This window comes from Mesoplodon mirus, assembly GCF_964341445.2.
Source record: "Mesoplodon mirus genome assembly, chromosome: 8".
Taxonomy (NCBI): domain Eukaryota; kingdom Metazoa; phylum Chordata; class Mammalia; order Artiodactyla; family Ziphiidae; genus Mesoplodon; species Mesoplodon mirus.
This window is the reverse complement of record NC_138984.1, coordinates 30,118,756-30,131,282: the sequence shown is the minus strand read 5'-3', so window position 1 is coordinate 30,131,282 and position 12,527 is coordinate 30,118,756. Positions and strand designations below refer to the sequence as shown.

The 12,527-nt window shown below is 39.2% G+C and overlaps 1 protein-coding gene across 2 annotated transcripts in view; it reads left to right on the top strand.

Annotated features, from left to right (window-relative positions):
• The window catches only part of ADAM23 (ADAM metallopeptidase domain 23), a gene marked incomplete at its 5' end in the record, with an annotated part of 164,420 nt that extends 156,609 nt beyond the window's left edge, over nucleotides 1-7,811 (top strand). The window contains 2 exons of one of the 2 annotated variants that reach the window (XM_082631139.1): nucleotides 214-304; nucleotides 7,700-7,811. In XM_082631139.1, the coding sequence (XP_082487265.1) occupies nucleotides 214-304; nucleotides 7,700-7,748 (140 nt within the window). In that variant the 3' untranslated portion in view covers nucleotides 7,749-7,811. The remainder of the gene's footprint in view (nucleotides 1-213; nucleotides 305-7,699) is intronic. The other variant, XM_082631140.1, reaches the window with a different exon arrangement.
• Between the last annotated feature and the right edge of the window lie 4,716 nt (nucleotides 7,812-12,527).

Sequence of the window (12,527 nt, the reverse complement as noted above, 5' to 3'; positions counted from 1 at the left end):
GAATGGAATGAATTATTCTGTCAGTGGTGCGGAAACTTTAGATTTCCAGGTAGATGAATCCAAGCAGTAGCTGTCTATAAATAAAGGCGATTTAAGTGTTTAGCGATCTTTTATGCAGGGGACTTACTTCCTGAAACCGTTTATCTGCCTGTCCCTGGTGGTAATGAAAGTGGTCAGCTCATATGACTTTCTTCCCATGATCCTTTGTCACAGGTCCTAGTGCCACCAACCTCATAATAGGCTCCATCGCTGGTGCCATCCTGGTAGCAGCTATTGTCCTTGGGGGCACAGGATGGGGATTTAAGTAAGCAATGCCGCATGTCTTCTTCTCAGTGGCTCTGGCACTTCTCTTTTCTGCTTACATAACTAAGTTTTGAGTTCCTGCTACCAGATTTCGAGTTTTAATGGTAAAACTGCTAAAAATAAATATTTTTGTTCAGAAATGGGTCAGAAAAGAAGAAACATGGAACCTCAAATATCATCTTCAGGCAAGTGGGAAAACATGAAATGTAGAAGGCATTCACGTGCACTGCTTAAAGGAGAAGTTCTTTGATAAAAGAACTTTTAGGAGCAAGCATCCTGAGAAACATTTATTTATATGCAGATAATTGAAACGACGTCATTGGAAATAAGTGGATATAAGTTCCTTGTATCTGTTTAAAACTGGTGTATATGCCATTGACATTTTGAAATTTTCACAACCTAAGTAACCATTTGGTTCTTATTTTTCACATGTAACATGTATAGCTTTGTGATTTGAAAAGCTTCATTATTTTATAAAAACAGATTAAAAAATAGTTTTATTAATTCCCTAACCTACTGAATTGGTTTCTCATTGGAATTTGAAGTCTGTGGCTTTGTGACACTTACTATTTTCTAATGAATTGTTAATATTGACATGACTGGTAGGCCTTTGTGTTTTCATGTGACCTTTCAGTTTGGATTGTACATTGATCACTGAAGTAAGTTTGTTTAAATAGACACACCAGATAATCACAAACAAACCTTAATTGTGGTTCAAATTTTTGGACCTAATTTATCCAGTTTGGATGTTTCCATACCTTGGATTCATTGGATAATTGCCTTTTTTTTTTTTTTCTTTTTTTTTTTTCTTTTTGCGGTACGCGGGCCTCTCACTGTTGTGGCCTCTCCCGTTGCGGAGCACAGGCTCCGGACGCGCAGGCCCAGCGGCCACGGCTCACGGGCCCAGCCGCTCCGCGGCATATGGGATCCTCCCAGACCGGGGCACGAACCCGTATCCCCTGCATCGGCAGGCGGACTCTCAACCACTGCGCCACCAGGGAGGCCCTACAATTGCCTTTTATACCTTTTTGTGCTGTGATGACTTGATTATTGTGGTTTGTAGATAAGACCTCCTGTGCCAAACACTCCCTGTGATCAATTCAGTTTCAATTAGATCTAGGGAGACAAATTTAAGCAGGAAATAAGACCATTACCCAAATTCAAAATCCACTTTGCCTCCATCTCTTTATTTAACAAGGAAGTTTTTGACCTTGAATTATCTGAATAATTGCCTTAATTATGAACTTTATTCTATTTTATGTTTGGAATTCTGAATTCAATATATTTGAACCAGGTAAAATATTATTATTATAAACTGATTATGAAAGAAAAACAAACCAATAGATGATTTAAATAAGTTAAACATTTTCTGCTAATTTTGTTATTATATTAAGATTTAATGCATAAGCCTACAAGGTTTTGAGTGACTTCAAGTTGGAAAGGTGTTATCAGATGAGACTTCTTTTCTACAGAGATATTTATAAACTTGAACTTGTTTGGTGAAACAGTAATTTTGGCATCAAAATGCTTTGAAAAACACACACACACAAAGTAAGCAAGTCCTGTTTAAATTTCTTGTATGGTATTAACAAAATATTGCCCAGATGGTGAGTCTCTCACATGGTACCTAACAAAAGAATATATGTTTGTTTGGGCTGACCTAATTCCAGCAAAAACTTTTCAGAGTCTCATTACTGTAAAACTGTCATTGTACGTTGCCATAGTTCCATGATCTGTTCTCATTCTAGAATGCTCCTTTGAACTTTTTCATAAATGTGCCTCAAGAAAAATAAATTTGGCTCATGCCTCCTTAGTGTTAGGAAACCTCAGTTTCAAAGGCCTGGAGAAGAGTCTCCTGGGCATCTTTGCCATCCAGCCACATGCAGTGACAGGTGTACCACTTCAGCATTTGGAGATAAGAGCGCTGTTCTGTAGCAGGACCTCAAAACAGTGGCCTGGCCTATAGCTCGCAGCTTGAATTGCATGTTTCTTTGGGGAAAAACAAAAAAGCCTTTATCACTGTGTATATAAGTGGATTAGGCCCGTACAGTTTATTTATATCTGAGAGAGATGTCTAATCATCAGAAGAACACACACACACACACACACACACACACACAAAGAGGGGGAGAAATGGATACTTAGGTGAGAAAAACAGCCTTTGTGGGGATGCTGTGCAGACACGTGTATGGCTGGGCTGTGTCAATACCCCTTCCCATCCCTATGACCCTTATAGGAAAACATTGTAGGAGGCACACAATAGTGCGAAGTAAATATTTGCATGCCCTGAAACAAAGAAAAAAATGAAGGCAGAATTCTTGAACGTGTCACTTTAGCCGTTTAAATTCGGAGAAGCTGCTATTCTTTGTGCTATTGGTTGCTCCATGAGGAGCTTTATATTTTCAGAGTTTAGATCTTTAGATTTTAAGAGTAACCATGTGGTTTGTATTAAACTTTAAATAACTGCTTACCCCTTGCAATAAAAAGCTTTGGGTGCTGAATGATAAAGCTTAGGTTTTCCCACCATTTGGACAGTTTTGGAGATGATTAGTCTAGAGGTGATTTGGAAGTATGTTTTTTTGCTAGTTGAACTGAAACTTCGAGTTTTTTCATTGAGTTCAGTGTAGATACAAAAGAGCTTTCTTTAGAATCAGGAGTTGAAGACAGTTTTTGAAAAGGATTGCTCTAAATACCTTTATTGGAAATCCCTCCTGAAATGGGCTTTTATGACCAGACGGGAAATTGGCAAAGTAGCCTGAAGAATCTGAGGGTACATAAACTTTTAGATTAAAGGAAAATATATTAACTGCTCAGGGGAAGTACTGCTTTCTCCTAATGTCACATTCCTTTAGGTATAACACTGAGTAACATAGATGTGGAGGAAGTATCACACCAAACATAATCTGTTAGAGTATGCATGAGAAATACAGCTGTGCTCTGACTCCTGACACTGTCTGCCGTTCTTTATGGTTCTTTTTTTAAACCATATTTCCCCTGAAACAGGTGGTAAAAGCATAAGCATATGTGAGTGTACATGCATGTGTGAGTGTGTACATATTTGTGTGTGTAAAGTGATAATGAAGCTTTGTCAAGATTGCTGTGGTCAAAAAAATAATATGAATTTAGATTACTTCTTTTTAGCAGAATAGTAGAGGCTGAAAGTTTTGGTTAACGTAAGTAAGACTTGCATGAGCAAGGTTGTGAAACTCTTAAAAAGAAAAAAAATGCTTCATTTGGTAGGTAATTTTTTTTTTAATATTCTGATGTATTGGATAATGTGGTAGGCATACCTTAATAACTTCAGTTAATTGCATATTCCAAGTATGAAGGTGGCTAAGGGATAATTCAGTCTATGAACTCTCAGTCTTTGGGGGTGTCAGGATTTTTCTCTGAGAAATCCTGTGAAAACTGAACATAGGCCCTTGGCACACCAATTTGTCCAACTTTCCACCACATCTGCCTCGATTTACAGTCACCCCATGCTCTTTTTTTCTCTCCATCCCTACACACACTAAATAAAGCTATGAATTGTGCTGTGGAAGATTGCAGACCTCTGTCCTGGTTGACTCCCAGAGACTCTTGGCCCCTATCCAGTGCTGAATAATAATGCTGCTCCACGAGGTCATTAGAGCTGTTGCTTTCCCTGGACTTTGGAAAAAATCGAGAAAATGAAGGATCGTTTTAGTAGCATTTAGGATCATTCTCTAAAGCTTAGGAAAAGTGACAAATATATAAAAAGAAAATTGCCTCTCTCCATCTAAAAATGAACAGAATTGCTGTTATTAACCTAGATATGGCTTTTTAGCTGAATTCCTTAAATTTGAAGACAGGAATTTTGGTGTGAACAATATGGTCATTTATATGCACATAAAGTATATCAACATCATAGACAATGGTAGTAGAAAAGAGGAATTCTAGGTGATGGTAGGAAAAGAACTTGAAGGTAATAGATGATGCCATAGTTTGTTGACAATTCATATCACAAGATTTTAGGATGAATATTGAGTTCTTCCAACCATATTATAATCTCAGTCTGTGGAAGACGTGCCATGTCCCATTATTCCGCTGCTTGCTCTCTGCATGGGATTTGGTGGCAGGAGTGGCCGTCCTAGCCTGGCAGAGCTCCTCCTGACATTAAAAGTGTTAATTTAATAAGTCTGTGGAATTACATATGTGGTTTCCTCTCTATGAGAAGTTACTTGGGATACAAGTCCTTACTGAGCCTGACTTGAACTCTAGGAGATTCTGTTTGGCTTGTGTTCCTTGTCGTTGAAAGTGCTAAAGAAAAGACTGTTTAGGTGCTTGCAATAAATGAAATTTAAAGGGCCATATCTGGATTATCACAAGGAAAGTTAACTGAATTGTTTGAATGTCACATTGGATGAAATTTGAAAGGAACTTAATATTGCTAATTACATTTTCTCAAAAAAGCAAATGTCCTTTTTTCTTTTTTTTGCTTTTCATTTTTATAGAGTTAGGAAATGGGATCAATTTTAGGTAGTCTTTCCATGAGGAGGATAACCAGATTGCCATTTATCTGAATTCCATGACCGTATCCCAGTGCAAAATAAGGAGCCTGATTCCTCTAGTACCTGCGACTCCTGGGTTAGGCACTTTCTCACTCAGACCTCACAGGTGGTGGTGGTGTTGGGTTGGCCAGAAAGACCCAGTTCAGCTCCCTGACTCAACCCCCTGGGGAAGGGAACTCAGTCTAAGGTGACCAAGGAGGCGGGGTTGGGCAAAGGGTTCTTGGTGGGCAGGTGATGTCTCATCATGGAAAGAAAAGAAGGTCTTAGTGGTGGATAGACATACCCTTAAAAGAAGACCTAAGACTTTGCAATTCCAAGATGGTTATTGTTACCTGAAGTGCTTTTTAAAAATTTTGTATAGATGTATATGTAGTATAATATATAGTAGACAAAAGTACAGGTTTTTCAGAAGTAGCAAAAATGGATGAAAACTGGGTCAATGCAGGGTTTATGGATTACACTAATATTTTATAATGATCCAGAAATGCCTTGCAGGTTATGATGAAAAAGTGAGCTGTCTTCAGAATCTAGTGGGTAGAGGTACTCAGAGGAAAGACTTGTGGAAGAAAAGCAGCAAGCACCTACGCATGAGAGTAGTGTATCACATTAAAATAGAACAAAAAGACTTGACAGGCAGTTCTCAACATACAGTAGCCCATAGTGGTTTTACAGTTTACCCCTGAGGAGCCCTCAAAGTCAGCCTGCTGCAGGAGTATCCCTCTCTGTCTTCATTACGGGGCCCCACTTTCTCCCTGCTGGGACATCAGTGGAGGAAACGTGGTCCTGGAATTCCCCATTAGTTTCTAGAGTCCATTTTCCCATAGACAGGAGGGTGGCTTGGCCTCCTGGTCTGCCCTGGGAGTCCAGTCATACTGTCGAACATTTTTTGTATAAAAAATGCAATCTAAGCTTCAAAAACTGACTTTTAAAAGGAGCACAAGCTTTTGGACACTAGAGGTTGCCTGTATGCCAGGCTGAAATGGAATTTCATACCTCCATTTAAAAATGAACCAGGGAATTCCTGGTTAGGACTCAGTGCTTTCACTGCCGTGGGCCCGGGTTCGATCCTTGGTCAGGGAACTAAGATGCTGCAAGCTGCACAGTGCAGCCAAAAAAAAAAAAAAAAAAAGAACCACATTGCCATTATGACCGTAAACGTGGCTATTTATCTGATGTTCCCTGAATTTGAATGAGGGCAATATAGTCATTTACATGGGTAGCATGAGCACACTTGATCTTTCCTCCGCATCCGCTTTTAATTGGGGAGACATTAGTTTAACATTTCTCATGAGTTCCAGCAATACATATCTAATAGGTTAGGGCTCCTAGTCCTTCAGGGTCATTTCACAAGGTCAAGCAGTCCCTGTTTTTCCCCACCTGACTCACAGGACGTGTGGTTCCTTGTACATCTACCTTCAAGGGCAGTGAACATAGGTAGAGACACAGGTCCTGTGCTCTGAAGGAATCTAGCTCAGTGACAGATACATCACGGGAGACTTCCTGTTTGTTCTCACCTCTCTTTCCTGGGCAGCTTCAGTAATGGCTGCTTTTAAGAATACTGACCCAAAAGAGGGTTGAAGGGGTGGGGAATGGTGAAGAGAAAAAAGTAGCACTGTTGGAAATAGTGTTTGCACTATATGTTAGCCAGTGATCCACATGCTTAAGCCATTAATGAAGATGCCATAATGAAAACGTTAAAAAGGAGAAGGGAGATTTTCTTTAAAGATGTTTATTTTTGCTATTTCAAAAGAGAAGCATAAAAGTGGTCATCTTGGAAAAAAATAAGAACTTTGCAGGATGTCTTTCTACATATGTTGAGCTTTGGTATTGTTTTTGTTTTGAATTACCCATGGGCGAGGAGGAATATACTGTAATCCTTTTGGTACTTAGGGCTGTAAGGGTATCCAACTGGCCCCAAGTGAGTGGGCAGGGGGATGAGGGATCCTGGGGACTCCTTGGTCTCCAGTTTTGCATGATGCCGCGGTGGCAGCTGGGTTGCACCCGCTCAGTGTGCAGACTGAATGCATGAGCCCCCTTGCTTGATGCCCCACATGAAGCCAGACCACGGGGAGGTTGCAACTAACTTTTGTTGTTGCCTTGTAGTGTCTTGCTGGTTCTTTCTTTTCTCTTTTGAAACATAGGAACCTCTTTTTAGGAGACCGGACACCGTGAGCAAGGCATTTTAACTTGCTTACTTCAAACTAAGCTAAGCTGCTGCATTTGCTTAACTAACCCAAGACTGTGTCCATTCTCCCTTGAGTGTACTGTCTTACTGTGCACTCAGGTTTTAAGCTTTCTAGGTAAGAAAAAATGCTTGTTCCAGAGTAGGGTAAGAGCTCACACCACCAAGGCAGCAAGATATAACTGAGTAGAGCAAAGTGTTTTTGTTTTGTTTTGTTTTTTCCACTTTGACAAAGGCTGATCCACTGATATAGAACTCTCAAGTTCTGGAAGGAAGTAGCTATAAGACCTGCAGAATTTTTCTTAGTTTTGCTAATAGCCCCCTAAGTGAGAGAGCCTCCCTAGAATAATTTACATCTAGTTAAAATTAGCCATGTCATTTACTTCTGAAATAGACAAATTGGGCTGCTGAGGCTTTCTGTGATTTACAGTGAACAACTTGAAGCTTCTTTTGGTATTCATAGATGAGTATACACTGGCAGGGAAGTTGTAACAACATCCAAAAGTGTGAGCTGTTCTGTGTTTCAATTTCAAGTTATTTGGGAAAATCTGCCTCGGGGCCAGTTGATTACTTTGCTCTGGAACTAGCATTGCTGTCATTATCATTACCCTTCTCTCATCACCATCTGATTAATATTGTGGATTTTCCCCCTCTGCTTGCATCTTCTTTTGACGCACTCTGGAAGAAATGTCAAGAAGAGGAGGTTCGATCCTACTCAGCAAGGCCCCATCTGAATCAGCGGCACTGGATGAACGGCATTTTGCACTGTTGGATTCTGGGTATGACATACTTGCAGCATCGTTGCCGGAACTATTAAGTCTGTAAACAAAAACACTGGGTGGTAATGACTACAGAACTAAAGTTGGGGTGACAGGGATGGGGTAAAAGAAAACTGTCCTTTTTGGAAATAATTTCAAAGAACCCCCTCCCACCACCTGTCAATAAAAGGGAGCAAAAGACAATGTTATAAAAAGAACGATTTCAGAATCTTTTTTTTTTTTCCAATGAAAGGAAGAAGGCACAACAACAAAAATTAAGTGCAATAAAAGAACCATTAAAAAAATAGCAAATGTTTTTTTCTTTCCTCAGCCTGTTGGCACTTAATATCTTCTAAATGGTTTGGCATGATTTTTTTTTTCTTTTCCTACCAATGACACACTCCAGTGGCATGAAGATCAAAGGGTAAAATCTGCATGGCATATATACAACAAGCAGCTAGCAAGCCAATCCACAGCAAAACCTGCAACTGAATTCCTAAGGTGAAGGTGACAGATGAGCCCATGGAAGCTGCCTGACCCCCAGCCCCCTAGTCTAGACCAGGCCACGAGGAGCTTCACACACCCCTGCTCTTGTTGATTCACTTTCCCGTTGTCTTTTCTCCTGGACCGAGCATCCTTTGGAAATGGGAGCTGGAATTTGAACAATGAAGCTATTGTATAGTTCTTTTATAAATGTAAATATGGAAATAAGAGATTTTGACACATCATTTTCACTTGTCTGTACTGAAATATTTCTCTTGTAAAGGTTCTCTGTAAATCTGAGTTTACTGTTTGCTCCCCATCTTTTTGGGTTCTTTTCTCTATTTCTTTTTGTCTCTGTCCTTCTCTCTTGTAACATGTTGTACAGTGATTCTTAGGTTTGCTTAAAAAAAGACAGATGTGGCCACAGATTCCGGGATTTGGGGCACAAAACAGGTGCAATTAAGAAATGAAATGCTTGAATGAGATGAAATGCTTGAAACCAAAAATAAACAAAGGGTGGGGACACAAAGAAAAAAATAACCCATATGAAGACATATAAAAATGATGTAAATGCAAATATATGTACTAAGTCTCTAAATTTTTTTTGATGTCATTATAAACATATGTATATAATGTAAGAAAGTAGACACCCTCTCAAATTAATCACAAAAGTGCCAAGCTCATGATTTTAGCTTTTGGTTCTGACAATTTTCTTTCCCTGTCTTTAATGTGAAAGGAGGATACACTTAAAGCCTTAAATTAAAAAATAATTTTTAAATGTTGAAAGCTTGAGGAAGAAGTTACGCTTTCCACTTTATTCATATCTATTATTGTCAATATTTCATTCATGCTTTCAACTTCCTGCCTCAAAATATATATGGTAGATTCCCACTGTAAAGCTGGTAATGGGGACAGAAACAACACTTACCTTCTTGTGAGCATTGTTAATATAGGCTTTACTTCTGTGTGTTGTATTTTCAACAAACCTTGTTTGGCCCACAGTGTATGGCGGGTCCATGGAATGTTGCGCTGGATTACAACGGGATTCTACTATATACAAATTCACATCCTTCTTTGCCCTCCCGGCAGATTTGCAGATGTAATCTGGGTTCCCAGGTCCCTCTAAATTTAATTCACTGTCATTGAACTCTTCTTCCGTTTATGGTCAAGATAGCTTTTGTTCAAGTGTTATGTATATACGTTCATAAAGAAATTTGATCCCAGCTTTGTTTTGAATGTAAAAACTTGTACATGATCCTTTCAGTGAGCAGCCTTCTAGAGATGAGTTTTACTAAAGGCCCCCAAAGAGCCCACGCTTCTTTAATGTCCTGTTTTTAGAAACAGGACATCCAATTGTACTAGTCACTTCTTCATGACAACCAAATTAGTTGCTCGATTGAGCTTTAAATTCCTCTTCAGTGAGATTCATGACATTAGTCTCACCACTCTTGCTCGGACTTTGCAAAGGATTAAGCCCTAAAAATGTACTGCTTAAACAGTGGGGTTTTCCCCAAGTTATCTTTAATTGTGGAAGTATCACAATCATAGAGCAGAAACCTTAATTTCTATATGCTACAATAAACCATAACCTAACATCTTAATCCTGTTACTGCTTTCTGAGTCTTAGGTGCTACACAGGTATGCAGTCTTTCTCTAGAACTAGCTGTATGTTTATATCATACTAACAGGGCTACCTACAAGGTTTATCAGCCTTACTCTTGGCTTCATAAGACACAGGGTGTATCCCTCTACCAAGCGGCATTGGCTCTTAGAGGAAGCTTGGAGGAAACTCAGATTACTCGGCATCTCTTCCTGTCACCACATTGTTTATATCTCTCTGTTGCTGGGTCCTATTCATTAGTGGATACTTAGCTGCTGCTGAGTCCACCATACACATTTCACTGCTGTTCCAGAGGCACCACGGTGACTTAATAGATACAAAACCATGGTAGTGCAAACAAGTTAAATCTATTGTTAACTTTTGAGCATTTCACAAATAACATTGTAAATGTGCGATGTTATGTTTTAAATCAGACCACAGTGGTCCCCAAATATGATGTACATATGGCAAATGTCAGTGTAACTTTTTGTTACACTGGCAGTTTCATAGGTAGTGAAACCTATGCCCCAGTGTTAAATTATTTGTGTGTATATGTAAAATACACAAGCTTTAAGCTATCTGTGTATGACTATGAAAGATAATGCAACCGTACCAGTTGTGAACAGTGGATTATAGTTATTTTTGATGGTATTAGGTTATGTAGTTTCAAACTCTGTTGTATTTTCTCTTGCATATGCCATTCATTTGCTGATTCTTGTGGTGTGAATATGCCTTTTTATTCATTTGAGCTCAAAACACAAGGATATTACTGTTTAATGTTACCCAACAAGAGTTAGTGTTAAGTGATGACAAGTTCCCATTTCACCTGCTTACTTTTGCTACATTAATTAATAACACATGGATGAAGAGATGTGCGCTGACTTCATTGCTCACCCTGGGATACTGCATGAGCCCATCAAATTAGAGCTACTCCTATTAGATAAATGAGCAGTACACATAAGTGCATGTTATAAAACATGAATCACATAAAGCTGTGGAGTTTCACCAAGTGGTATGTGTGTGGGTTTAGTTTCTGTTTTTCTTTTTTTACTATGCAAAGATGGGAAATGCACAAACTTCTCAAAGACTAGTGTCTGAAGAACTTTCCAAACAGTACTTGAACCCTTTCTTTAAAGTAATCCCATCATATTTTTAAGCCATTGTTGCTTCCATTGTTAATTTTTATTTTTAAATAGTTTCCAGTTTTTTAAGTGCACAACCTGAAGTTTTGTTGGAAGTTAATAAATTAATTCATACCTTGTTGGCTGTCTATGGATGGAGATTCAGTAGTCATTGTATGCATCTGTAGTCAAGTGTATATTAAAACTTTTGTTAACATTGAGTGTTGTAGCTTTTTACTTTGATCATTTTTCTGTGTTCTCTTGTATTGTTGATTAAGTGGCTGTGCGCCTGGCACGATCAAGAGTTTTAGCACTGGTCTCTTAATCAAAGGCTCACTAAAAATTTAATCAGCCAATGGAGCAAAATAAAATCTCTGATTAATGATAAATATATTGCTGATTAGGATTCAGTTTCAGTGGATTTATTGGAAATGCTTTGCTTTTTATAAGTCGGGGGGAAAAAACCACCTTAGGATTATACCATTACCTTTTTTTTTTCTTTAGTGTCTCTCTTCTGGGTTTAAAGAGGGGATGGCTAGTCATAGCATCCACACTTTTGACCTGGTACCATTAGAATCAAACTAAAAAGAAAATAGAAGTATTTGGTTATCTAAATTGTATGATCAGAAACATTCAAAGAAGGAAGGTATTTCCTCACACCTTGCATGGAATTGGTCATCAAATAATATTCATTCTTCATGAAGGTCTCTCAGTGTTTCCTCTCCCTCCCAGTGCCATGCTTTGGTGTGTGCTCAACAGCCACATGTATCTCACGTGTACCTCACATGTATGTACTGCACTAACACGGAAAGAGCCTAATCTGCCCACATCATTCCTCTGGTAGAGTTTGCAGGACATCTTCATTTCCTATAGGATAAAGTCCAAACTTAATAATGTGACTTAAAGTGTTGGCTGCCTTTCATGGCCTCACCCTTGTTTATCTTTCTAGTCTTCATCAATTCTTATCCTCCCATAGTCACCCTACTTACAGTTCCCCTCAAAGAGCCTCTTCTGCCCAGGTCTGAACAGTCTTATGTAAATTTTATGTCCACTCACCATAGTTCATTTGTTTCTATGTCATTTCATGTAATAAAAGAAATATGAAACACTTAAAATAACATGAATATTATACTTTAAATAAGAAAGAACATTAGAGTACAATTCATATTTGACATTTAAAGGAATTATCTGATTTTTGTATGTTTTCTTTTCTCATTCTTTTTTTGAGTTTGACATTGTATTGAACTCTCCTTGCTCCCTTGGTAACTGACTGTGAAACGTGACCCAGAAACCAAAAACTTCCTAGAAAATCGAACAGCAGCCCTAGAGTCAAAACTTTGATATGGGGCTTCCCTGGTGGTGCAGTGGTTGGGAGTCCGCCTGCCGATGCAGGGGACGCAGGTTCGTGCCCCGATCCGGGGGGATCCCGCGTGCCGCAGAGCGGCTGGGCCCGTGGGCCATGGCCGCTGGGCCTGCGCACCCGGAGCCTGTGCTCCGCAACAGGAGAGGCCACAACAGTGAGAGGCCCGCGTACAGCAAAAAAAAAAACCA